Below are 24,940 nucleotides of genomic sequence, written 5' to 3'. Positions count from 1 at the left end.
TATAAACGGAACACCGGACATGAATATGAAAAATAATAAATGACAAGACTAAAGATAAACAATGATAAACTAACACACAGAACACAGGAACATAACAGGATCAGTTAAACATGTACAATCTGTGGATAGAAAATACTGGTGTATATAGGGAGGTTATGGTCACCTAGTCCTGATCAATATCCCATTGACTCAGATCCACAGATAGCTAAAATAATGTAGATGACAAAACTGGAATTTATGGAAAACAATAATTATTTAAATATTACCAATTTTGTGAACTGAATTGAGGGGCATTGATTTGCCAGGAAGCCAGTGTGGCAGCATTATTTTGATGTACCCTTTACTTCACCTAGGAAATGTAATTGAGATTAAAATCTATTTGCAATAAAATCAATGGTGCTTAAAATGCAGCCTCCTGCTCACTCCAATATGGCCACCACCACAAATGCATGAATGAACAGGTGATCAAGGCCATTTATTGCAGGGGCAATAGTAGGGTGTGTGTGGGTGCCAGCATTGTCAATGTGAAGCAGCCACTGCAGTGAGCTGCAGTTCTATTAAAAGAAAGTGTGAAGTTCATGTACTGTCATCATTTTCACACACCGGGAACCTCCATCTGGCACAGTAGTGAGTACCAATAGTCCACAGCAGGGACTGGTCATGGTGTGTGCCTGTGTATGTGACTGCATGGGTATGAACCTGCTTGCATGTGAGTGTGTATGTCTATATGCGTGTGTGTGAGTGCATGTCTGTGAGTGGACGTGTGTGAGTCTGTGTGTGTGTGTGTGTGTGTGTGTGTGTGTCTGTGAGTGGACGTCTGTGAGTGGACGTGTGTGTGTGTGTGTGTATGTGTGTGTGTGTGTGTGTCTGAGACGCTGTGCGCTGCCTGGGTGGTAATGCTGAGACAGACAGTAGGTTTATTTTTGGATCAGTGACAGTGTGTCAATGGCCGCAGATGCATCGCAAAGGACAGCTCTAAGGTACCAGCACACCCTGGTCAGTAAACCTTTCCTTTCTGTCTCCGTCTGTCACCCCTGTCTCTCTCTTTCATTCTCTACCTTCTGCCATTCCCTTCATTTGCCCTCTGTCCAACTTCTCCTGCTGTGATCTAGTCAACCTTTTTTTTTTTTCACCAAAATGCTGTGGATGTGTGGTACACAATCCCTGTAGGTTGTCAACTCCCTGATTATGCAAGTAATAGTATTCAGTGATATTGTGCTGTAGAATATACTGGCATGTTTTTTTTGGTAACCCCTCTTTTCCTGCCCCTGTTTTAACTAAACAGTCTGGGGTCTTCTGAAGGGAACACACATCTCACCTGACCTCCTCTATTTTGTGTTTAGAAACAGTGCTTGTTTCTGGTCTCACGCTATTTTGCAGCGAGTCAGTCAGAATTAGTCATCAGTCAATCGTGCAGTCTGCTGTCTTAAGTCAGTCTGACTGCGTGCATGGAGAGAAATATATCTCCTATACATGTGTGAATCATATTTCAAATTTAAGGTTCATCAATAAGTATTTAGCAATTTCATTATGCTATTTTATTAGTTACAATGCCGATTTTGAAATCATTGAAATTATTTTCCTTCTATTTCAGCATGCGTGGTACAATATTAAAAATAATTTTCCCACACTGTATTTTTTAAATATTACATTGTAATTCAGACATTTCCATATATTTTATTTGTCTGTCCCTCTCTGTGTCTCTCTCAATCACCTCGCTCTTATCTGTTTGTCTGTCTGTTGTAATTTGAGGCTGTGTATTGCATGTGTGCTGTAATAACCTTGTGTTTATATGGTCGCCCAGTGAGCAGAGCTATATCTAGTGATGTTGCCCTTTTAGCATTTAAGCTTGTTGTTAGCTTCTATTCAGATTGTATTTACCTGGATCAAAACTGAAATTTCCTGTGACGCTCAATGGTATGATGGTTGTGAAATCAAAGATGAAAAAACATTCTCTACTGCGTCATTAAAAGGAATATACCCCACCAAGAAGACAGAATGTAATTACAAAATAGGCAACCTTCTGGAGAGCTTCAGACTGTGTCCATAGCATTCTGGAGGAAAAGATGCAATTCAATCAGCCATAAACTGAAGTGAAAGAAAAGACAGAACTGGGTGTTCCTGTTATTTCTATATGGCAAAGGCAGGGAACATGACAGAGAGATGACAAACCAGCTTTGGCATATTACAAGTGCAAATTACTTTTTAATACACAATTTCTTTCTGTTTTGTTAAATGCTATATTTCATGAACGATTTTATTTAAATGCATTATTGTATTGTATTGTTTTGATATTGATTGCATCAATGTGTGCATATCTGCAAGTACACTAGGAGTGCAAAAAGATGGAAGTGAAGTTACAGTGGGCTCCGGAATTATTGATAAACATGCACAAAAAGAGCTGTAAATGAAAAACATAAAAGTTATTGACATAAACTTTATTGTCCAAAATGCGAAAAGTAGTGCGCTTTATTAATGATTAAATGGAATCAACTAAAGCCTTACATTCTTCAAATAAAAAAAATATTCACAATTATTGGCACCTATGGTTTAATACTTTGTGCAAACACCCATCGCAAAGAAAGCCATGAGTCTTTTCCTATAAGTTGTGATAAGGTTAGAGAACACTTTGAAGGGATTTTCGACCATGAGGTAAATGAGAAAGGGAACAAATAACTCCCCAGCAATTAGCCAACCAATAAAATTACCTATTAAAACAGTAGAGAACTGACTTGAGTGAGGAAATAACAAACGGCAGGGAAACTCAACCTACTCAATGTCCTACTGATTACGGTGGTCGTAAAACAAGGCGAGTAGGATATTGGTGCATGAACAGTGCTAGGGAGAAGACTATGCGGGCTCCCCATTGCGTTATAGCCTACCTAGGACCGGGAACAGTACCAGTCCCTTTGCTTACCTAGTCTCCTAAGACTGTGCATTTCCTCTCAGTGAACTCCATACACTAATAGCAAGTATACATTAATCATGACATGAATACAGTATGCTTCTCGGCTCCGCAGACCATGCAGGAGACTTAAGAAGAACCAAGATAAATACAAAAACAGCCACAAAGATCTCCCACATAGAGCTCCGGGCTATCGGCCTCAGTACTCCTAGGTCCACTTTAACTCAGCCTAAAGCTCCTTTCTTCCTAAAGGGAGCATTTAAACAAGGCAGATATAAACTATGTGGACGAACAGCCAATGAGAGCAAGCATGCAGAAAAGGGATGCAATAAACTGACACTTGGCCTAGACAGAAGAAAGCTGCTAACGAGGTCTCAATTCCCAGAGGAATCCTGTCTTCCAAGTAACATTTGTGCACCAAATAAAATGTGAAGGTGAATGTGTGACAGATTATCCTCACTACCCAAACAGTTGCTGCGTATTCAGCTCCCATTAACGTCACCACAACAGGTAAATGAGAATCGTCAGTCACATACGTCACATAGTACACAAATGAAAAATAAAAACAGAATGTGCTATGGGAATTGGAAAAATAACACACAAATAGAAAGACACGCAGCTGACCTTCATCTGTAATCAGACCACACACAGCAGACAATTGCTGTGTGTGGTCTGATTACCAATGAAGCACGAGGGTATTCATTAACTGATAGCCAAAGTGAAACTAATCACAATTGGCAAAAATACAGCAAGCTCACCCTCTAGCGGCGCAGTGCCTGGAAATTCATCAGAACAGAAGACCAGAAACGTGACACTTCATTATAAACAGGAAGTGATGGAATGACACAATATAGTTCCTTTAGACTGATATGAATTAAATTGTAAAATTATATTGCCAATTTCACTTTGTTTAATTTACAATACTATGGGGGTTAGGGGTGCCAATCATTTTGGCACATGCGGTTTTAGAAAAAATTGGATTACTAAATAAAATACATTGAAACATGAGAGTTAGATCATTATCCATGTTATTTATTATATGCAGCCTATGTTGTCCATTTTTATTAAGGGTGCCTTAATAAAATAATTCTGTATATCCCTTTTTTGCCATGGTAGCCTGCCTTCAAAATGAAATGAAGAATAAACATAAGTCATGCACGTAGTGTAGATTTGTATCCCAATAATGAATAAACTGCTTCATTCAGTTACATTATCTTTTCACCTTACCTTAACTAATTGCCATCACCAATTATTATTGCTGCTATTGTCATGATTTTCATATGATCATTAGTTTCATTACTCAATAGCTATACTCAATATTGTTATATTGTTAAATTAAATACATCGTATATGTATGGATCTTCTATGCCTATTTAAAAAAATAAAAAATGGCGCTACCAGATGGCTCATTCGGTAAAGGCACGATGCTGTGGTGCATGGATGAGCCCTGTGGTCTCCCAATGCCGAAGCAGCATATCTTTCCCCGACTCAACTCGGTTCAAGCTTTGGTGTGGGCTGTGGTGTGAAGAGTCTCAGGCTGGCAACACTACATGCTTTGGAGGAGATCCACGGTTGTCTACACGCCCCCTGAATCAGTAGTGGGGATTGTGCATGAGCACAGCTGCAATTGCAGCTGCTAATTGGGCATTTCAAATCAATGCAGGAATTGGATATGTTCAGCCCCACATTTGGTGCCAAATTATTATTTTCAAAAAGGAAGAAACAGAAAATAAATTAAGAATAGAATGGGACCTTATTTTCCATTACAAAGGAAATTAGCCTTGTACACACTTACTCATGGCATTACAAGCAGAACATACCCCACCACTTCTATCATCAGAAAAAGAGATTATTGACGTCTTTGGTATGGTCACAATTCAGTTTATTGCACTAACTTACCTGGGTAACGTTCAATGGTATCATGTTTCAACAAATGCTCCCCCAGTTACATTAATAGATGCCTTTGTGTGTTTTCTTATTGCATATTATTATTTATGGAAAAAAAGCAGAACTGAATCTGAGCTTGAAGACACATAACCAGAGAAAGAGTTGAGGTTAAGTGTTTATGTGAACAGTGGGTCACACTGAAGCTATATATAAGCCCCAGAGTAGAATTTCACCAGGAGAGAGGGAGAGGATGAGGGTTGAGTAAGAATTTGGGACACAGAGAGGTATGCATATGTGCATGTGGACAGGGGTGTAGCACAGAATTGCTGCGCATATGCTGTCTCTGTGGCCCCCCTTAACCTCCGGAAACCCAGGAGAAAAGTATTTTACCTTTTTACTGTCACAACCCGTGTTTGCTCTCTGACTTTGGTGTTTGTTATTTGTTTTTTCACGTGAATATTTTTGTCTGTACTCCCGCTCCGTAGCTCCCTCACGTCATTATTCATTGTGTTATTTTCGTCTGCTCTGTCTATTGACCTGTTTCTGTTTATTCCCACTATTGATTTCTGAACTCCATTTTTGTACTTCTGCTCCGTTGGATAACTTCTGGCTTACGAACTTTGCTTGTGACCATGACCATCCCTTTGCTTACCCTCCCTGTAACTGTCTGCCGGTTATTGAACTACGAAATGAAACTCCCGTTTCCTCGACTTCTGGGTTGAGCTTGGTTTTTCTCTCCCGCCTCCTGACATTTAGATTAAATTTAAAAATACATTTTATTTCATTTTAATTAAATGTCCCTTATGTTAAAATAAATACTGTATATAACTTGAATGGCTCAGGGTCTCTGGAGGTTAAAATTGTAGACCAAAACAAATGTTTCAGTCCGGGCATTTTGAGCAAACTGACAATGTTCAGCTTGCTCAGGAGAGCATCAGTCAATATGATTGTGACATGACAGTTTGCTAGGCATTTATGCAGCCTCATGGTACTTAAATTTTGTTATAGTACAAATTGATGTTTTTAGGTGAACATTACAATAATTGATTATAAATGGCCCTCTGTGCCTTCCTAGTCATCCTGCCTTATTGAATCTGTAAGAATTGTAATGAAATGTAATGACTAGACTAAACATGCATGTCATCTGAGGTTGATACAGAAAGACCACAAATGACTGCTGAAGACTATTTTGTGTTCAGATACAATGAACTTTACAATGCTTTAATTCAAGTGAGCTGCCATTGCTGTAGGTATATGACTAATTGGCTAACTGAGCCAGGGAAATTGGTGGAAATATAAACCTGTATATATTATAGCCACCACTGCCTACCACTACCCTGATATTTTGAAAATTGTGTTACAATTTATTCTCCAAAGTTCAGGCAACTCGGTTAAAAAAACGAACAAAAAACATCACTTGACTATTTGCATGAGATGGCACTGTATTACATTGTATAAGTTTCATTGCCAACAATAACAATGATAGTTTAGTGTAGTGTGGAATTTAATCTGCATGTAACTTCAGAGAATTCAAGGATATTATGATGTATGTCAACATAATGTTGTTCCAAGTACACATGGTCCAGTTCGACCCAATGTGACCCGAGTCCTCTCTGTGCCAGCTCAGACTGTGGCACCAGATAGTAAGGTGACACAAAATTGGCCGTGGCATCACCCAATTAGTGAGGGTTTCCATTGGCAGCTTTGTCCCCCTCTCATTACCTTTCCTTAGCTTCTCTAGTGAATTGGGCACCAGCTGCACTTCCCATGCAATGACTGAATTAATTGGCACGCATCATGGAAAAGAGAAAATCTTTGAGAAGTTGATTAAAAACTGTTTTGGTGGACGCTGTCAATAATGCTGTTATATTGCTGATGTTCATCAGTAGGCTTATCAGCAGCAGCATTTTTTGCTATTTACACTTATTTTACAAATGTATACTTACTGCATATTTTTACTGTTGATGTTGATATGCTGCCATCAGCCTTACAGCTATGCCGTGAGGTGGTAGCAAGCTCATATGGAAGGGTGTAAGAAATGAAAACCTGACAGGACTTGAAATAGATCAAGACAAACATTGAACCTATTTTTTTCAACATTGAAGATGTCATTAATTCACATAAGATTACGAGATGCTATATTTCTATGGCAGTATGATTTTTTTGAAAAAGGTTGGATGCAACAGAAAATGCTGTGTATAAAATGTTCTCCTCTCCTGATTTTTGTAGCTATATGGAGAGTACCGGGAACACCTCGGAACGTCTGCACGAAGGGAAGCTGCTCGACTGCTGACAGAAAAAGAATGGAAGAAACACGCGGATAAGTCCGCCCCCACACGGCGAGCTCATGACCCACACCATCCTGCTGCCCTGGAAACTGGAGCCCCTCCCCCAGAACAAGCCCACAATGCTCCGTCAAAGAAGCCCCATCCTTTCTCTAAATGTCAAGGTGAGGTGTGGGAGGAGGGTAAAGGAGGGTCAGACAGAATGGAGGGAGAGAGAAAAAATAACAGTTTTGTTCATTGGGTGTTTTGCAACTTATTTGAATTATAATCGGGTTGTAAAATGATCTCAAACAATACGTAAGCAAGTTTACTTTTGAAATTTTTCCAATTCTGTCTCACATCGATTTGGGGAATTTGTGTAAGACAAATAATTCCTTTTATTAATGCACAGGCACTATGCACAATTTGCACAGAACACAACACTCGTAAATTATGTTCTTGGCATATGGCTATATTCTGACTGCAGTACTGCTGAATGAGGTTCATTTGTCATAAAGCCCAGTCTCCTTTGTTATTCAGATTGTGTGGCACGGGTACAGAGGTACATTGTGACAAAGCTGGGAGAGGACTGGATCTTCCTAGTGTTGCTGGGTATCACCATGGCACTGGTGAGCTGGACTATGGACTATGCCAGCGCCAAGTCTCTCCAAGGTACTACAATGCCTATAATGCAATGCATTTCCTTGAGCCTTCTTTAGTTTGTATTTCAGTTTCATTTGAATTTCATTCCTGAAGCAAACAAGCATCCTGTAGCGTATTGGTTGAGGTACATGACTGGGACCCACAAGGTCAGTGGTTTGATCCCCAGTGTAGCCACAATAAGATCCACACAGCCGTTGGGCCCTTCAGCAAGGCCCTTAACCCTGCATTGGTCCAGGGGAGGATTGTCTCCAGCTTAATCAAATCAACTGTACGTCGCTCTGGATAAGAGCGTCTGCCAAACGACATTAATGTAATGTAATTAATGTGGATTTACACATCTTCATTGCCAACTATTAACCATTTTCTATCTGTTAGTCAGGATTCTTTTTCATATTCCACTGCGATTATGAAGACTTGTAGTGATGCACAACCACTGTTAAATCTTTCCAATGCCACGTCTGAAATCGGTTCAGTCCAGTCAACGCGTGCTCTCGGTTCGTGCGTTTATTTACATTTACAATCATATAATCATTTATTACGTTTCTAATCTAGAGAAACAAAGAAAATCATACTAAATCAGGTGTAATCGAAGCACAACGGAATCCCACGGGTAATTCCACATAAACTCAAGAACATGTTCGATGCAAGTCGTCTATACACTTCATCATAGCTGCCAACTCTCACGCTTTCGGCGTGAGACACGCATTTGCCTGTTTTCACACACACATGCAAATACGTGTGTCTCACGCCGAAAGCGTGAGCGTTGGCAGCTATGCTTCATACAGGGTAGGCCTACACTGTCAAAAACTGTTTTCCCTTCTGCTTTACCGAAGCACCTGTTACGGTACCGCCAGGAACATCTGAGTGACGTTCAATCAAACGGCCAGGCAAAACGGAACAATAGCATAAGCTAATAGCAATATGATACGGGCACATAATTCATTTCAGCAAAACATCAAACTTCAGCACAGCTCCAACAACAACTCTAACAGCTACGTCGCAACTAATGTTTGTTTCACTTTCGTGTTCTTTTCGTGGGAATTACGTCATGTCATCAGTAGCCTATCGTATTATTACAGCTGAAAATAAGCTAAAAAGAACGCAACTCAATCTACCGTGGGTTTGTTCCTGTGCCAGAACTTGAAATATCAGCGAAAAGACTGGACTGGACTGAAAGAATGTAGTGGAAACGTCATTGTTTTTAGTTGTGTCATAAAATTAATTTAATGCTCATTGTTTTCAAAATAAACATGACCAGATGCGGTCACGCCATCCGCACTTCGAAAAACGTTGGTCACGCTATCCGCACTTAAACTTTAGGTGCGCATCTACATTGCGCTTTGCGGTAAATCATGTTTTGACGACAATATACAGCTGAAATCTCCACGACTCGCTCGTTCAATATTCCAAATGATGCCCTTGGTTATTTTAAACACTGAATAATAAAAATAGTAACCAAAATAGTCATTGTTTTTAATGCATGGCGATTTTTCAAATTCCATACAAATCAAAAGTCGACTCGAATTATTTTCCAAATTCCACCATATTCACGAAAAACACCTTTGAATGTATCCGTACTATCGATTACGTGCATTTTTACAGTGGGTATTTATAATTATGGAATAGCAAACTCCAAAATATTCACTATTCAATTCAATTTTAAAATGCACGACAATGTTTAATTTATCTGTTTTCAGGAAACACCATGATATTCTTTAAGATCACCAAGCATGGTATACGTGACATTGATTACGTGCAGTTTTACTGTAGGAATTTAGAAGTATTAAGTCCTCCAAAATGTTAACCGTGATTAAAAAAAAATCAATAAACATATTGCCTCACCTGCCCAAGAGTCAATAAAGATTTTTAAATGTATACGATGGCTGCTCCAGTGCAGGATTATATGTATTTTGATCATCAAATAACTCATCATCATCGTCATGCCTGTTCCAGCACCACAACCCTCACCAGTACTCATTGTCTGTCATTTAAGTTTTCATAGAAGTAGTAGTTTCTGACTTACTGAAAAAGTGTCTTCCAAATATACTATAGTAACATGATGATGATGATGATGATTATGAATAATTAATAATAATAATAATAATAATAATAATAATAATAATAATAATAATAATATAGAGGCCTCAGATTTGAAATCACAGTGATGGTGCCTGCCTGTGAAAGTTGTTGACCTGGCATTAACAGTTCCCTCTTTCCTTCCCTCCTTTTATCACAGCGTATAAGTGGATGCACAACCACCTACAGGGCAATGTTCCCCTGCAGTACCTGGCCTGGGTCGCCTATCCCATGATGCTCATCTTGTTTTCCTCCCTTTTCTGCCAGCTGGTCGCCCCGCAGGCTATCGGTGAGTCCAGACCACTGCGACCCCTGTCCCAGCCTTCGCCCGCCTTGCCCATCTCCATCCTCGCCTCACTGTTTGCCCAAACTGGGGTCCCTAATTCAGCAGCCACTGCTTATACACTGATGAACCACAACATTAAAAATGTTAAAAGCAATTTTTTCATGATTACAAATTCTATAAACTGTGTAAAGAAACACTTTCTAGACAACTGTCTAGAAACACTTAATATTTAATGATATGATCCGTGTACTCATATAAGCAGATAGTCATAAGTGTATTGCATTCAAAAGTCTAATTTTTAAATGAAAATCTTGTAAGCTCATTGTGGAGGGTGGGGGGGGGTGCATTGTTTTCTTATTTAAATATCTCGGTACATACTGGTGTTCATGATCATGATCTTAACAGGCAAAATATTCATTAAAAAATAAAAAATAAAGCCCACCCGCCATATTTCGATATTCATGGGATCTAAGCTTTACCACATGCAGTACCATGCAATTCCAATGGAGAGAAGAAGAATGAAACTAATGGCAGGTGGCTTTAATGTTTTGACTGATCGGTGTATGTCCTACATAGATCTTTCTTTGACCTGATTGTTGTTACCCAGCAATAAGTCTCTCTCTCTCTCTCTCTCTGCCTCTTGTGTGTGCATGCATGTGTGGGTGCATGTACATGTATATGTGCCTTGCCTCTGTATGTTTCTCTACTTAATTCCTAGTCATTATATAACCCCACACATACTGATGCCCTAGGTACATTTGTGGCTCAGGGATCGGCTTACAGGCACATGCTTTACTGGTTTACAAGATTAATGGGGACAGAATCGCATAACACCTGCAACCCATGTGTCAGGATTCGGGACAGGGAGAACCAAGAGCACACTCAGGGATGAAAGACAGGCTTTAATGACCAATGGCAGTTCCAAAATGTAATCCACAAACAGGCAATGGTTGTGATCCAAGCAGACAGTGTAATCGGGAAACAGGCAGAGTTCAAAAACCAGGAAGTCCCAATAATTGAAGTTACAAGTACAAAAACCAAAACACACAATCCAAAAACCAGGCAGAGATCAAAACCAGAAAATCCAAAAGCAGAACAGAGCAGAGCAAAACTAGACTGAAAATAACAGTGCACAGGTACAGGGTAGAGGAAGCTAGAACCGAGGTAGAGAACGGAATAACAGAAAGACGAACTAGCACCAAGAAACTGACAGGTTTAAATACACTACTAATTGACAGATAACGAGAAATAGGTGAGAGACACGGCAGAAATGACAGGAGATAGGAAGGAAGCACATATAAGGAGTGGGGAGGCGGAGACACAGCTGAAACAAATGGATAAAGATAAATGGAGCGGGAAACAGACTACGGAAAGCACAGCGATAACAGAAAAACGCAGAGCCTGACACCATGGAAAGCTTGCCTTGCAGGTGTACAGTCTGTATTGCTTCCAGCAGTGGTCACACACACTGTGAGCCTGTGATTTCCACACCCATTTTTTGATCAACCCCTTTTTTTACGACTAACATAAATCAGTGTAATAAGGTCATCCGTGACAAGGCAATGCATAAAGCAATAAAATACAGCATCTCCTGATGTTCTCTCACCCCCACCCCCCCCCACCCCTCTCTCTCTCTCTCTCTCTCTCTCTCTCTCTCTCTCAGGATCTGGAATACCAGAACTGAAGACCATCCTTAGAGGGGTGGTACTGAAGGAATATTTGACTCTCAGAGCCTTTGTGGCCAAGGTCATTGGCCTGACTGCTGGACTCGGCAGTGGGATACCCGTGGGGAAAGAGGTAGACATCTCTGCTCCCTCTGTCTTTCTCTGTGTCTCTCACACAAATCAACAAGCCTCGTCTATCTCATAGTCAGATCTGCTCTCATTGTCTGAGGGCTGACAAATTCAACTTTTATTTATCTCTCAGTGCATGTCCCCTTTTTTCTTCACATAGGGAACTTTCACAATGTCATAGCTCAAGACACGTGATTATGAATAATCCCTCATACACCAAATGCAAATATTATCTTCTTTTTGCTTCTTTCCTGATGCACTCCCACTCCCCTCCCATTTCAGGGCCCGTTTGTACACATTGCCAGTATCTGTGCAGCAGTGCTCAGCAAATTCATGTCCTTCTTCTCTGGTGTCTACCAGGTAAGCAGAGCCCTACACTAAGAAAAGACAGTGTAGGTAGTGACAGGCAGATAGGGATAGTAAAGTACATGCACTCTAATGCATCACTTGCAGTTTTGCATTAGAGTGTCAGGTTACGTGTTTTCACTGTCTAGTCTTTTGTCTATGTGCGTCGCATTCCGTGTTTTAGTACCCTCTGTGCACACCGTAGTCACCCTGTCAGTTTGTTCATTCATTGTTATTCGTTTCACATGCATTTTCACTTGCTGATTGTTTCCCCACATCTGATTGTCATTCCCTCTTGTTATCTGTCTTATATAAACCCCTTTGTTTGTTCATTACGTCACCAGATTGTTATGTGTCTATACCATACTCTCCAGTGTTTATATCTGATTGATCTCTGTTAGGACCTGTTTTGTCACCTACTTCCGCATTTTTTTAATCCCGTCTGTCTTGTTCTGAACTGCAGTGTATCGACCTGTTTCTATTTTTTGACTTCACCTTCCGGGTACCGATTCTGTCTGATTTGCCTGTTTGTTTTCGATCCTTCACCTGTGACCACGATTACGGATTTTCCGTACTGTATCTGTTTGCTGGAGAGTTGACCAATTTTCTGGACTTTTACATAGAAACTGCCTTATCCTTGCTGATTCTATTTGCTGGCTATTGACCTCTGCCTGTTTGACCCGCCTTTATTATAATAAAGACTCAATCTAAAAGCTACGCCTTGGTCTCGCATCTGGTCCTGGTGTTCTACAAACCTGATACTGAGACTTGGACTGAGACTAAGATGTAGGAATGTGATTATGTAACAGTCACACACATGCTTACAGTCAAATACATGCTACAGACAAATTATTCATGAATTAAACTGTCACCAAGTACATTTCAGCAATATCCAAAATTGATATGCTTTATGCTTGATTGTTCTAAAATGGTGCATACATATGTTTGCCTCCAGCATTTTATTCCTGGTATATTTAATGTGTCATCTATATCCACTCATTACAATGAGTAAATCTAACATTGCTGTGTTTGGTTCACGACTGAACGATTTTTTAATGCATTCCACTTTGTTTTGTTCATAATTCACAATATCTGTCAAGTCTTTTTAATTCTCTCCGCACCTATTTCTCTTCCTCTATTGCTTCTTTTATCTGTTTTTCTTCTCTTCTTTGCATCCAGCTCTTTCTTGTTCTTCTCCCGTGTGTTTTCTCTCTCACTTTCTCCACTCACTCCTCATTTGACGCTGTCCTCTGTTTCTCTCTTTTCCTTTGCCACTCCTGTTCTCCATGTTCCCCACATCTCTCTCTTTCTCTCTGGTGTCAGTAGAACCCTTATTGCTACACAGACATCCTTACAGTGGGCTGTGCGGTCGGGGTGGGCTGCTGCTTTGGCACTCCTCTTGGAGGTAAACCTTGCTTCATCTCTTCTTCTGTTGTTCTGGCATTCTGTTGCTTTAGTGGGAAGAAAATGTACTTTAAGGCCAACATATATCCTATGAAGTTTCCCTCCGCACATTCTCAGTTCAGTTTGATCTTCCTCATATCATGTTTTCAGAACACTATGCCCCATTTAGTCGCTTTTAGAGGTATGCAGCTATGAAGGAATTGAGCTTTTGACTGTAGTGCTCAACTGCCATGATGACATACATCTAAACCCTACATTATCAAACTGAAAGGCTACGTGAGTGGATGATAGGTTTGATGCTGTGGATATTAGCTGTACATTTTTGATGCAGGATCTCTTTCCTGATGCAACTTTTGCTTGATCTGTGAAAAGATTTCCTTCTTCATTCAGGAATCCATACATTTTTAATCCAGCGCTAGTGGTATACTCAGGTCTTATATGTAATGTAATGTAATGTTGTATATCCTTGTCATTTGCCACCAGGAGTGTTATTCAGTATTGAAGTTACATCCACTTACTTTGCTGTAAGGAATTATTGGAGGGGATATTTTGCAGCCACTTTCAGTGCATTCATATTCCGAGTGCTGTCAGTGTGGAATAAAGATGCAGGTAAGGATCACCACATATTTATAAAGAACATTAAATAAATGGCATAATAATACATAATAAATAGAATACATATAATTTCTTGATTAACCTTTTTGATCTTGAAACGCATAGACACTGCAAATGAGTGGAAATGTTTAAACCAATTAGAAATACACTGTAATTTGTCAACTGGATGTCTAGATAAACAAAAAATTATTATTATTATTATTATTATAATTATTATTATTATTATTATTATTACTTTTATTCGTATTAGATCATTCCTAATAGGGTTCCAACAGCTTCCAGCTTTCGTGCTTTGACCCCTAATACATTTGATAAATTAATATTATTGGTTGTAAATACTGTACACTATTTTACTGTAGATGGTTAATGAGAACTTTACGCTATTTCAGTTACCATCACTGCTCTTTTCCGCACCAATTTCCGGATGGATTTTCCATTTGATCTGCAGGAGCTACCAGCATTCGCCATCATTGGGTGAGAGGGAGAAAGAGTATGTGGAAGCATGTTGACAGTTGTGTTTTTACCACATTTAGTTTAGCCAAATATGCAACAAATGAACACTGAAGCAGCAGATTTGTTATACATACAGATTCTACCCTTGTCATTGTGGATGCATGGACATTTTCTGTATTTTTGTTCTTCCTCCAGTATTTCGTGTGGTTTTCTGGGAGCCTTCTTTGTCTATCTGAATCGTCAAGTGGTGCTGGTTATGAGGACGCAGAATGCACTCACCAGCTTCCTGATAAAACAGTGAGGGGGCGGAGAGGGAGCCTTTACACACCCCAGAGTAACACTCACTCTTGCAATAATACAGGTCAAAGTTTTTATGCCACTCTTCTCTGAGGGTTCACAAATTTCTATATAGAAGTTTCTTCTGACTTTTTAAATTACATTGATTAGGTATTATCATGATATTAGAATTAAGAAAATGATACACTCTGCAGCTTTTTCATTTTGTGTAATGTTTCAATCTCACGCTGTAATCCCATTTTATTTTTACAGCCGACTGGTTTTTCCAGCTTTTGTGACCTTTGTGATTGCAACCTTGACCTTTCCTCCAGGATTTGGCCAGTTCATGGCTGGAGAGGTCAGAAATTGGCCTCTGCTGTTCCCTCTCTGTTCATCCATGTGTTGCTTTCATTATTTCTATATCCTGGACAAGCACAAGTAATGGCCTCAGAGACATGTGCTGCCGTAACTAGATAACTACATAACTGCTTGGGGACAAAAGGGGGATTTGCTGCTTCCAGATAAGTTTGTGAAATAAGTTACATTTATAACAATCCAAAACAAAAACTGGGTGAAATGAAATCCGAGTGACTACCAATATCAGATAAAATGGCATCAGTCCTTCTCACATAATAAGGCCTCTTTTGCTTCATTATGCATTCCACAATTTTCCCATGTCCATTTGTCTTACATTTTTCTAATGCTCCCTCTTTCTTCATCCATCCCTCCAGTTAATGCCCAGAGAGTGCATCAATTCTCTCTTTGATAATTTCACCTGGACCAAAATCTCAGGTTTCCCTCTCCCACCTGGCCTGGGGCGTTCTTCGGCCTGGCTGCACCCTCAAGTCAGTGTCTTTGTGATCCTCAGTCTCTTCTTCATTATGAAGGTAACCCTCCTCCCTCTCTGAGCTAACTCATTGTACTTCTGCATAGAGGCCAACAGTCAGACACTTGGAATAAAAATCATTATAGCCAAGTGCCAATGAAACACTGTGCCAGGTAACTTCAGTACAGATGACAGCATGCTTAAGGACAGATACCATAATGTCTCTTTGATCTTTCAGTTCTGGATGTCTGCCGTTTCAACAACTATGCCTATCCCGTCTGGTGCCTTCATGCCAGTCTTTATTCTGGGTGAGCATTAAAGATTAATCGTGGCTTTTCTCAGGAAATCTCATGGTTCAAAGTCTGAAAGTGAAAGCACTGGATCCCTTTATTATTGACTGAGCTCCCCCCCCCCCCCATTGCGCAAACATCAAATTGTCATTTGATGTTTTTTATGTGTAGCTGGGCAGCCAGTGAGGCCCTTTAGTTCAAAAGAGTGGGTGTGACTGTGTCCTTCTCTGCATCCTGCAGGAGCAGCTTTCGGCAGGCTGGTGGGAGAGATCATGGCCACCCTCTTCCCCAACGGGATTCTGTTTGACGGAATTGTTTACCGCATCCTGCCGGGAGGGTATGCCGTCATCGGTCAGTCTGCTGCTTCTTCTCTTGCTGACATTGATTCACCCCAGTAAAGCTGTCCCCTTCTCCTACTTTGCCTTTCTTTTAAAGATGAACTTATCCACAAATGTGTCCTCCTTATTTTCCTGTCTTCCTGCTTATCTCTCAAATCTTTCCATCACCCCATTTCTTTTGCTTCAAAGTTCCTGAAGGTCACCACCATAAAGAGAAATGGCATTTTGTTCAATGTTCATTGCTATGAAAAGATTAAAATCACTCAATATTTACACAGATTTTAATTTAAGGTCGAGGATCTCCTCGATGTTTCATAACCACTTGAAATGTCCATGGCACTGCTTCCAATAAACAAGGTTACCTTCAAAAACAGATTCAAATTGCTGGAGAGTTTTCTACTGGCTGCTTCATGCATGTGCAATCGAAATTTTTACATTTCCAGAAGGAAATGTGAGATTTGGAGGGAAAAGAGCCAGCAGCATACTGTAACTGAAGTAATTATCTTTGTGATGTCACTTTTCTTTGAACATAAATTGTATAAGTTCCTAATGTTATGCCACAAAATTAACATTTGTATGCATGATTTAGCTAAGAAATCCGGAAGAACGGTCTTTCTCTATTCCAATAAATTCCAATACGCAATACAATTATTTCCCATCTCCCATAGACATCATAAAGAGGGAACATACTCTCTGTACCAATATTTTCTTTCACTCCAGATAAGAGTTATGAAGTGTCCGCTTTAATATCTCTCTCACTATCTATCTTTGTCCCTCAGGAGCAGCTGCGATGACAGGGGCAGTGACTCACACCGTCTCCACTGCAGTGATCTGCTTCGAGCTAACAGGACAGATCTCTCATATCCTGCCCATGATGGTTGCAGTGATCCTGGCCAACATGGTGGCCCAAGGGCTGCAGCCCTCACTCTATGACTCTATCATCCAGGTCAAGAAACTGCCCTATCTGCCCGAGCTTGGCTTTGGACACATCAGGTGTGGCAGAAATGCATTTGCAGATATTTTGGCAAGTTTAAGGTCTAGCAGTTAATATGTGACGTGTTCTAATCAGTCGGAAGACAGCCAATTTCACATGAATCAATGTTTATGTAACAAAACAAAAAATATATAGTTTAATGTTTTTAAACACACGAGCACTGGCATTCTGTTCAGCTACTGAGACCACACAGGCGTTTGTCACTCGTAGTGACCACTGTCTTGATTTGTATGTCTCAATGTCAAAATAATTTTTGAAATATAGTTTTAAATGTCATTTGGAGGCTAGCCAGCCTGTCAACGTTCACCAGTCACCTGGCTAACAGCCACATCACCTGCGTTCATGTCTGTAGCTAGCTAATATAGCAGTTTCATTGGATTTTACTCAAAAATATATTTTTTTAAATGGTCTGTATGACTTGTCAGGAGTAAGTGCTCAGAGTGAAAAAATAGTTTTAAATCCTAATCATAGTCTCACCTAACTACCATTTTGCAACAAACTTTTGAAGCCGTTTTTCTCAAACACACGGTTTGGTGACACTCAAAATGCAGTAGACAGATAACTTTGGTATCGTTAGAAAGCTTACACTCTCTTCTTTCGAATAATACGTTTCGGGTATGATCTTGATAGAACGGGTCACATATAAAAGTGGGATTCAAAAAAACATGCTAATCGTAAATTGTGACTTTTGAGGTGTGGCAGATTGGGTTAACTAATTTGCCTGTGATGTTTACTTTGAGTCCTTTGAGGGCCACTATGAACAGTTCAGTCAGGCAAGTTATGTTTCATTTACAATCTCCTTGGATCCCTGTTTTTCAGTCAGTACAACATCTTTGTGGAGAACATTATGGTAAGAAAAGTGCTATTCCTGTCTTCACGGTCAACATACAGAGAGCTGAACAACCTGCTGCAGTCCACATCACTCAAAACTATTCCACTAGTTGAATCAAAGGGTAAAGTTTGCTTTTTTTTTCATTAAAAAATGTACCGCCCAGAATTTCCCCTTTTTGATATAAAAACAGTTTGGGATCTCTTCAAAGAGGTCAATATTAACAGCCAATGAGAATCATGCTTATTCTCCTCACAATGTAAAGATATCACACATTTTTAACATGAGTTAGCCACAAGACATTTTTTATTTCCATTTGCATTGCACCACTTGTTCTATTTTTTGTTTAGGAACTCTTGTTGGTATTTGTGCTGCTGAATGTGAAGCATGTCACTGCACTGAAACATATTTTTAGTGTAGTTTAGCATTCACCTTTGTTTTGGCTTTTCTATTTACTGTATTATGTACTCTTTATTCTTTAAGAGTCGATGATCCTTTTGGGCTCCATTGAGCGTTCTGAACTGCAGGCTGTCTCTGACTGGTGGCTTTCTGCTGAGAGGCGGATCCTCAGCCAGCAGCATAGTCTTCAAGGTCATGACAGGAGCCTGAAGTTGGCCTTTATGGATGAGAAGGGAGGTGAAGAGAATGGAGAGGTTTGTGAAATAGTCCAAGGCCAATGGAAGTCCTAACATAATGAGATAAATGATATAGAGAATCTGAAAACAGCTTGATGAAATTTTTAATGAATAGTGAAATTACCCAATTTGGTTGGTTTATGCACTTACTCTAGTTGAATTAATGGTAAATGGTAAATGGTCTGAATTTATATAGCGCCTTTATCCAAAGCGCTGTACAGTTGATGCTTCTCATTCACCCATTCACACACACACACACACACACACACACACAAATGGCAATTGGCTGCCATGCATGTCAGGAATGCAGGACAGAAGAACCAAGACTCGGGAATGCAGAAAAAAATGGCAGGCTTTAATGGTAAAGGCAGATCAAGGCAAGCAGAGGTCAAATACCAGCAAACAGATATGACAGAGGGTATCAAGTGCGTAATTGTATAAGCAGGAGCAGAGTGACGAGTCCAAAAACAGGCAGAAGTTGATAACAAAACAGAAACCAAACAGATAAGGGTAAAGGGAAGTAGAGGCTGTGGAGGCAGGAGGTGACAGGAAACCAGGTACAAGAGCAGATACGGGATACAACAAACTAGCCAAAAGAACAGAAAAGAACAGGCTTAAATACAAAGTTGACAAGCACACAACAAGCAACAGGTGAAATAAATGAACAGGCAGATCAGAATAGACAACGGAAGGAGAACAGGGACATAAGACGCAAAGGAGAAATTGGGAGTTAGGTGTCATTACATCACATTACAGGCGCTTAGCAGATGCTCTTATCCAGAGCGGCATACGAAGTGCAGATCGAACACAGGGACAAGTGTGATGAGGACCCTAGAGGACAGTATGGTTCCGAGTCCTAGCGTGGCCATATAGATACAATTGGAACCCTGGAAGAATACATCAACTTACCACGGTTGGCAGCTAGAATACCCTGAGTACAACAATACAATAGCTAATACAATACAGTAATATCTATATATAACTATAAATAAGTGCCATTATAATCTATGGCATGTACAAGGCTAATCATGGTGGTGAGGTAGGGAGGGAAAGGAGCAGCCTGAAGAGATGAGTCTTCAGTCTCCGCTTGAAAGTGGTCAGAGACTCTGCTGATGTCCACAGGAAGGTCATTCCACTACCGTGGGGCCAGAACAGACAGCAGTCGTGACCGAGAAGTGCAGGTGTGGCGACGGGGAGGTGCCAGGTGTCCCGAAGTAGCAGAATGGAGGGTTCTTGCTGGTGTATACGTTCTTATAAGTGATCAAATATATGCAGGGGCTGATCCCTTGACTGCCTGGTATGGAAACACCAAAATTTTTTATTTGATGCGAGCCATAACAGGCAGCCAGTGGAGGTCACTGAGCAGGGGGGCGACGTGAATGTCATTGATCCAGAACTCCGCAGCCCGTCTGGTATTCAGTTGTAGGGGTCTGATGGCGGACGCTGGAAGGCCAGCCAGCAGAGAATTGAAGTAGTCCAGGTGGGACAGGACCATTGCTTATACGAGGAGTTGAGTGGATTAGGTGGTGAGGAAGGGACATTTCGATACACCCAGGGCTCAACACAGGGATGGAACCAGCAACTATCCGACTGCCAGACGACTGCTCTTGTCCTGAGCCAATGTTATTTTCCTTTTTGTTTGGTTTCCCAGGGCCTCCCACCACAGGATGAGAGAAATGGGCCTTTCCCATCTGCCGCACCCCAAGAGCCATCCTCCAACCACACAACTTCTGGTGAGTTGATATCATCAATGAGGGACTCAAACCATGTGATTTTTAGGCAGAAATAAAAAACTAATTTATTTCCTGCTTACTCTCACAGACAGTCACTCTCTAAAGACAGTCAAAAAAACCCTGCAAGGTCTATTCTCTTCTGCTGACAGGCAGACTGAAGTTGAAACACAGGTATGCCCTAGTTAACCACTATTTTGCAGAAATGTGAGCAGAGAGTCATTGTTCTCGACTTTAAGAGGAACAGGCAAAAGATGACAAAAAATGAACTATTAAACAGATTGAGATTATTATTATTTTGGCATAAGGGGAGCCATTGTGGCACTTTACTGGGTATCTTTATATTACCACATCCTGCATTATCACATAGCATGTTCCACATTTTATTGTACATTTTTTATTTTACATTTTATTTCTTGCTGTACAAGACAAGAAAATCTGATTTTCATTTTTCTAAATGTCAAGGGATTACATTTTTTAAAATTACATTTTGCTGCAGTGTACATGTACAGTAGCATGATATTATATCCTGCATATTGCAGCTGACTTGAGCCTGCATTGTGTGAGTGCCCAAAGCACTACCCTTCTGACTTTTAGACAGGCTGGAAAAACTGGTCTGCACTGGTGCTTGGTCTTTTTTTAGCCTTTCAGAATGTTCTGGTGAAATAGCCATTAATGCTTCACTCCAGCATATAGGCCAGTGTGTCCATGCCAAACAGCAACATTGCTTTCACCAGTTCTCATCAAAATATTGAGAAAAAAATATAATTTATTTGTGCTTTGGGATTAAAAAATTAAAATGTTGCCTGCTAGTGATGGTTAAAGACAGTGTAGCATTGGTATTGAAGTAACAATACCAATAGTTTATGATAATCCATTTGCATGCATTTTCAATGACCTTGTAGTCAAGAGGTTCACTTGTAAATATGCATTATGGGATTTTTGTCTGAAGTACATTTGATCCTATTTTACATTCTCTCAATTTCTTTCTATTTAGGAGCCTGCTCCTCCACCCCTTGCAGATACAATGACACCAGAAGAGGTTACCTTTCCAAATAAATACCAGAATATTTTTCTGTTTTGGTGTGACTGTATTTCAATTACAAACTATGCTAAACTATGTAATCCCATCTATTGGCTGCTGCAGATCAAGGCCTGGGAAAAGGCAGAAATGGATAAACCAATGGGCTTTGATCAGATACGTATTGACCCCTCCCCCTTCCAGCTTGTTGAAAGAACATCCCTTCACAAGGTGGGTATTAATTAAATTCAGTCAATTCTGTTTGTTTATGAGAACTGACTTTGATACATAAATGATCTTTAAATTATCTACTTGTAGTTGGACAGAGCAGCCTGGTTTGTAAATTGTTCACTGGTTATAATACAGGAATCTGGTGTCATTTTGTAGTTGTCCAGTCTAAACTGACCAGCTGAATCTGATGTTATGACCATGATCCCCCACCCTCCTTGTCACAGACTCACACCCTGTTCTCCTTGCTGGGCCTCAGCCATGCCTATGTCACCAGTATTGGGAAACTGGTAGGAGTAGTGGCCCTGAAGGAGGTACGGCACATCCTTCTCTTTCTCCATTTGTCACTGTTACACACTATTTTAGCCTTGCATCTCCTTAATATTTTATACTCTGTCTGGTGCCCGAGTCTCCTTTTTCCATCCCCCCCCCCCGTGAAACTCTCTCTTTCACTCTCCTCGACTCTCTTTCTCTTTTTCTCTCTCTCTCTCTCTCTCTCTCTCACGCACACACACACACACAGCTGCAAAAAGCCATTGAGGGCTCCACTCGCAGTGGTGTAAGGTTACGCCCCCCCCTGGCCAGTTTCCGGGACGGGAGGCGCAAATCTTCAAAGCTGCCGCAATCTTCTTCTGCCCCATCCTCCCCAACACGAGAGAGGGAGCGCGAGGTATGGAGAGAAGGAAACAGGGAAATGAAAGAGGGTGAAGGGAATGGTGCCTGGAGCAGTGTGGATGGGGGGACAGTGTACGGTAACAGCAACAGTGCCAACTTCTCTCCCTCCTCCCCTACGCCCATCATCCTTTCATCCTTTGATTCTGTTTTTCAACAAGAGGAGGATGATAATGGAGAGAGTGAAGAGGAGCCCATTTAGAGAAGAAGATTTGGTATTCTTTAACACCTTAAGTATCACCCTTTTCTTGACAAGCTTGAAAATGACATAACCAAAATAAAATGGTTACTATTCTTGAGCCCTTTTGACGACAGGCATAATGATATATTCTGGAAGGTAACCCTTTGGGATTTGTTTACCAGTAATCAGAATTATTCTGGGCATTACTACAACAAAGTTACAGAAGCTAGTGGAAGTGGAAGATTTTTTCCTCACTGAAAAGATTGTCTGTTTTTGAGTGGATACAGATTATTGTGGCGGTGCCTGGCGCACAATGGAGCCCAAACCAAATCACTGGACAACTCTTTGAAATTTGCTGACAATATCACCAGGCATATGGCATTCATAGTTTTTTCTAAACTATGTGTTTTTTCCAAAAAGGACATTTGGAAACTCCAAAAGGACACTAAATGATATTATGGGTCTTATGATGTGTAAAATACTGTATTTTGCTGACTAAGTATACAACACTTTTTATCATTGTGCTCTCAGACAGCAATAGGTTGATGAGATTATAAAAAATAAGTTAAATAATCACAATAAAATCTTGACATACTAATATATTCATTAAGTTCATTAAGTTTTTGTGCCCAACCCCCATCAACAGGTCAAAGACAATCCACAATTTCACAGGCTATTTGTTATTCAAAAACAGGCTAGCTCCTTCTGAATAATAATACAATATTTTGAGAAGGTATTTAGATGATCACTGATATAAAAATCACAAAAGGTCACAAAGAAAATGCCCTCTGTTGAGGAGCCAAAGGTGTTTTCACTGTCTTCCTGAGAAATATTCACTTGAGAATAATCGAGAGGCTAGAGAGATGAGAGATACCTTGGAAGTCCTCTATTTAGATGTAGGCATAGCAAAATATATATTTTTTGTTGTAAAACATCAACCTTTTTGGTCATAAAATCTCAAGAACATTTTTGTGTATCTAATAATAGTGTAATAGTCCATATTGGAAATGCTACGGTTTCGTTACACAGGTAAAAAAAATGCTGGTGATGCAATGGTTTGAATGCAAGCCTAACAAAATATACACCATTGGAAACGTAAGGTCATTAGCTAAAACGCTTCTCAGTCGTTACTTCAATACCATGCAATACTAGCTTGTTCTAGGCTGAGCTGAAGTTATACTGTATTTTTTGCTGTATTGGGGAAACAATGATCATTCCTCCAGAGAAATTCGAAGTGAAAAAAGAACATTATATTAACATTTCTCAGAGTTTTTAGAATAGCATTATTATGCATTTGGTTCGCTGGACCCGTGCTGTGAAAAGAACACTGACATGCGGAAAAGGCAAGGTCCTCCCACGCTTGTTTTGCTACATGTTACAAAATGAGGTGCTGTTGTCACTAAAGCAATGGCATTGTAAAATAAGTTATACAGATGGAACTGTGAGTTTTAATGCTTTCAAACGGTATATCCTGTTACCATAGTGATTGAAAGTTGCACTGTGAAAAAAGGCATCAATGTAAAAAAACCCCACTGGGCTTACTACTTTTCCAACAAATCGTCTCACCAGTGTGTGGCCATCCATAACGGCTTATAACACCGGATAACACTTTTGGATTAGGTTAGGCCCTTGGTGTTTACTAAATGCAGAATAGAATACTCGCGCAAAAAGTGCGTAAAAGAAGGGCATAGATTCTCACATTCTTCAAAATAATACAAAGAAGATGTGCATATGCTAATGCTGGCTGTGTTCTGTGCAACATCAGCTGTCTTTTACGATTGGTACATGGCACACTGTGCAATGTAGCCCCAACAATATCACGTCTTTCACTGCTGTCACACCGTGCGATAGGATCCAAGGATTCTATTATAAGAGTAGAGGTTCCATCCTACAATTAGAGTGGCTTCATGACCTGACATCCATGGGCAGAATTTGAGGATTATGGAGCAAAAAGTCTAAAGTTCTAAACATGTTTTCTTTTCTTTCGTTCCTTTTAGATATTAGCTACATTGCTATTGAAAGGTGCCTCAACTTTGGCTATCTATTTGGGACGTGAAATAGTTCTGAGAGTGGTAGCAAAACAGTTTTAAAGGTGTACTTAATTAGCCTATGCTAATTTATTTTTGGATAAAAGGTGACACTAGAAATAATGACTAAATTAATTAATGTTAAAATGTATTTATTGTGGTTAGAGTGCTACATGTATCGATTACAGTCCACCATGTATTG

General features: G+C 40.1%; 1 protein-coding gene across 1 annotated transcript; it reads left to right on the top strand.

Annotated features, from left to right (window-relative positions):
• Positions 1–921: 921 nt before the first annotated feature.
• On the top strand, positions 922–23,313 carry LOC133136391 (chloride channel protein 1-like). The gene is made up of 23 exons (XM_061253844.1): positions 922–996; positions 7,022–7,241; positions 7,597–7,728; positions 9,956–10,084; positions 11,745–11,878; positions 12,157–12,234; positions 13,546–13,624; positions 14,107–14,232; positions 14,628–14,712; positions 14,887–14,988; positions 15,241–15,325; positions 15,699–15,854; positions 16,032–16,101; positions 16,324–16,434; positions 17,201–17,414; positions 18,235–18,368; positions 18,728–18,897; positions 20,531–20,612; positions 20,701–20,783; positions 21,607–21,651; positions 21,757–21,861; positions 22,086–22,172; positions 22,382–23,313. Exons 1-23 carry the CDS (start codon positions 946–948, stop codon positions 22,730–22,732), a joined length of 2,829 nt encoding a protein of 942 aa, XP_061109828.1. The 5' UTR covers positions 922–945; the 3' UTR covers positions 22,733–23,313.
• The last annotated feature ends 1,627 nt before the right edge of the window (positions 23,314–24,940 follow it).

This window comes from Conger conger, chromosome 9, assembly GCF_963514075.1.
Source record: "Conger conger chromosome 9, fConCon1.1, whole genome shotgun sequence".
Lineage (NCBI taxonomy): Eukaryota > Metazoa > Chordata > Actinopteri > Anguilliformes > Congridae > Conger > Conger conger.
This window is presented reverse-complemented; position numbering and strand designations above follow the sequence as displayed.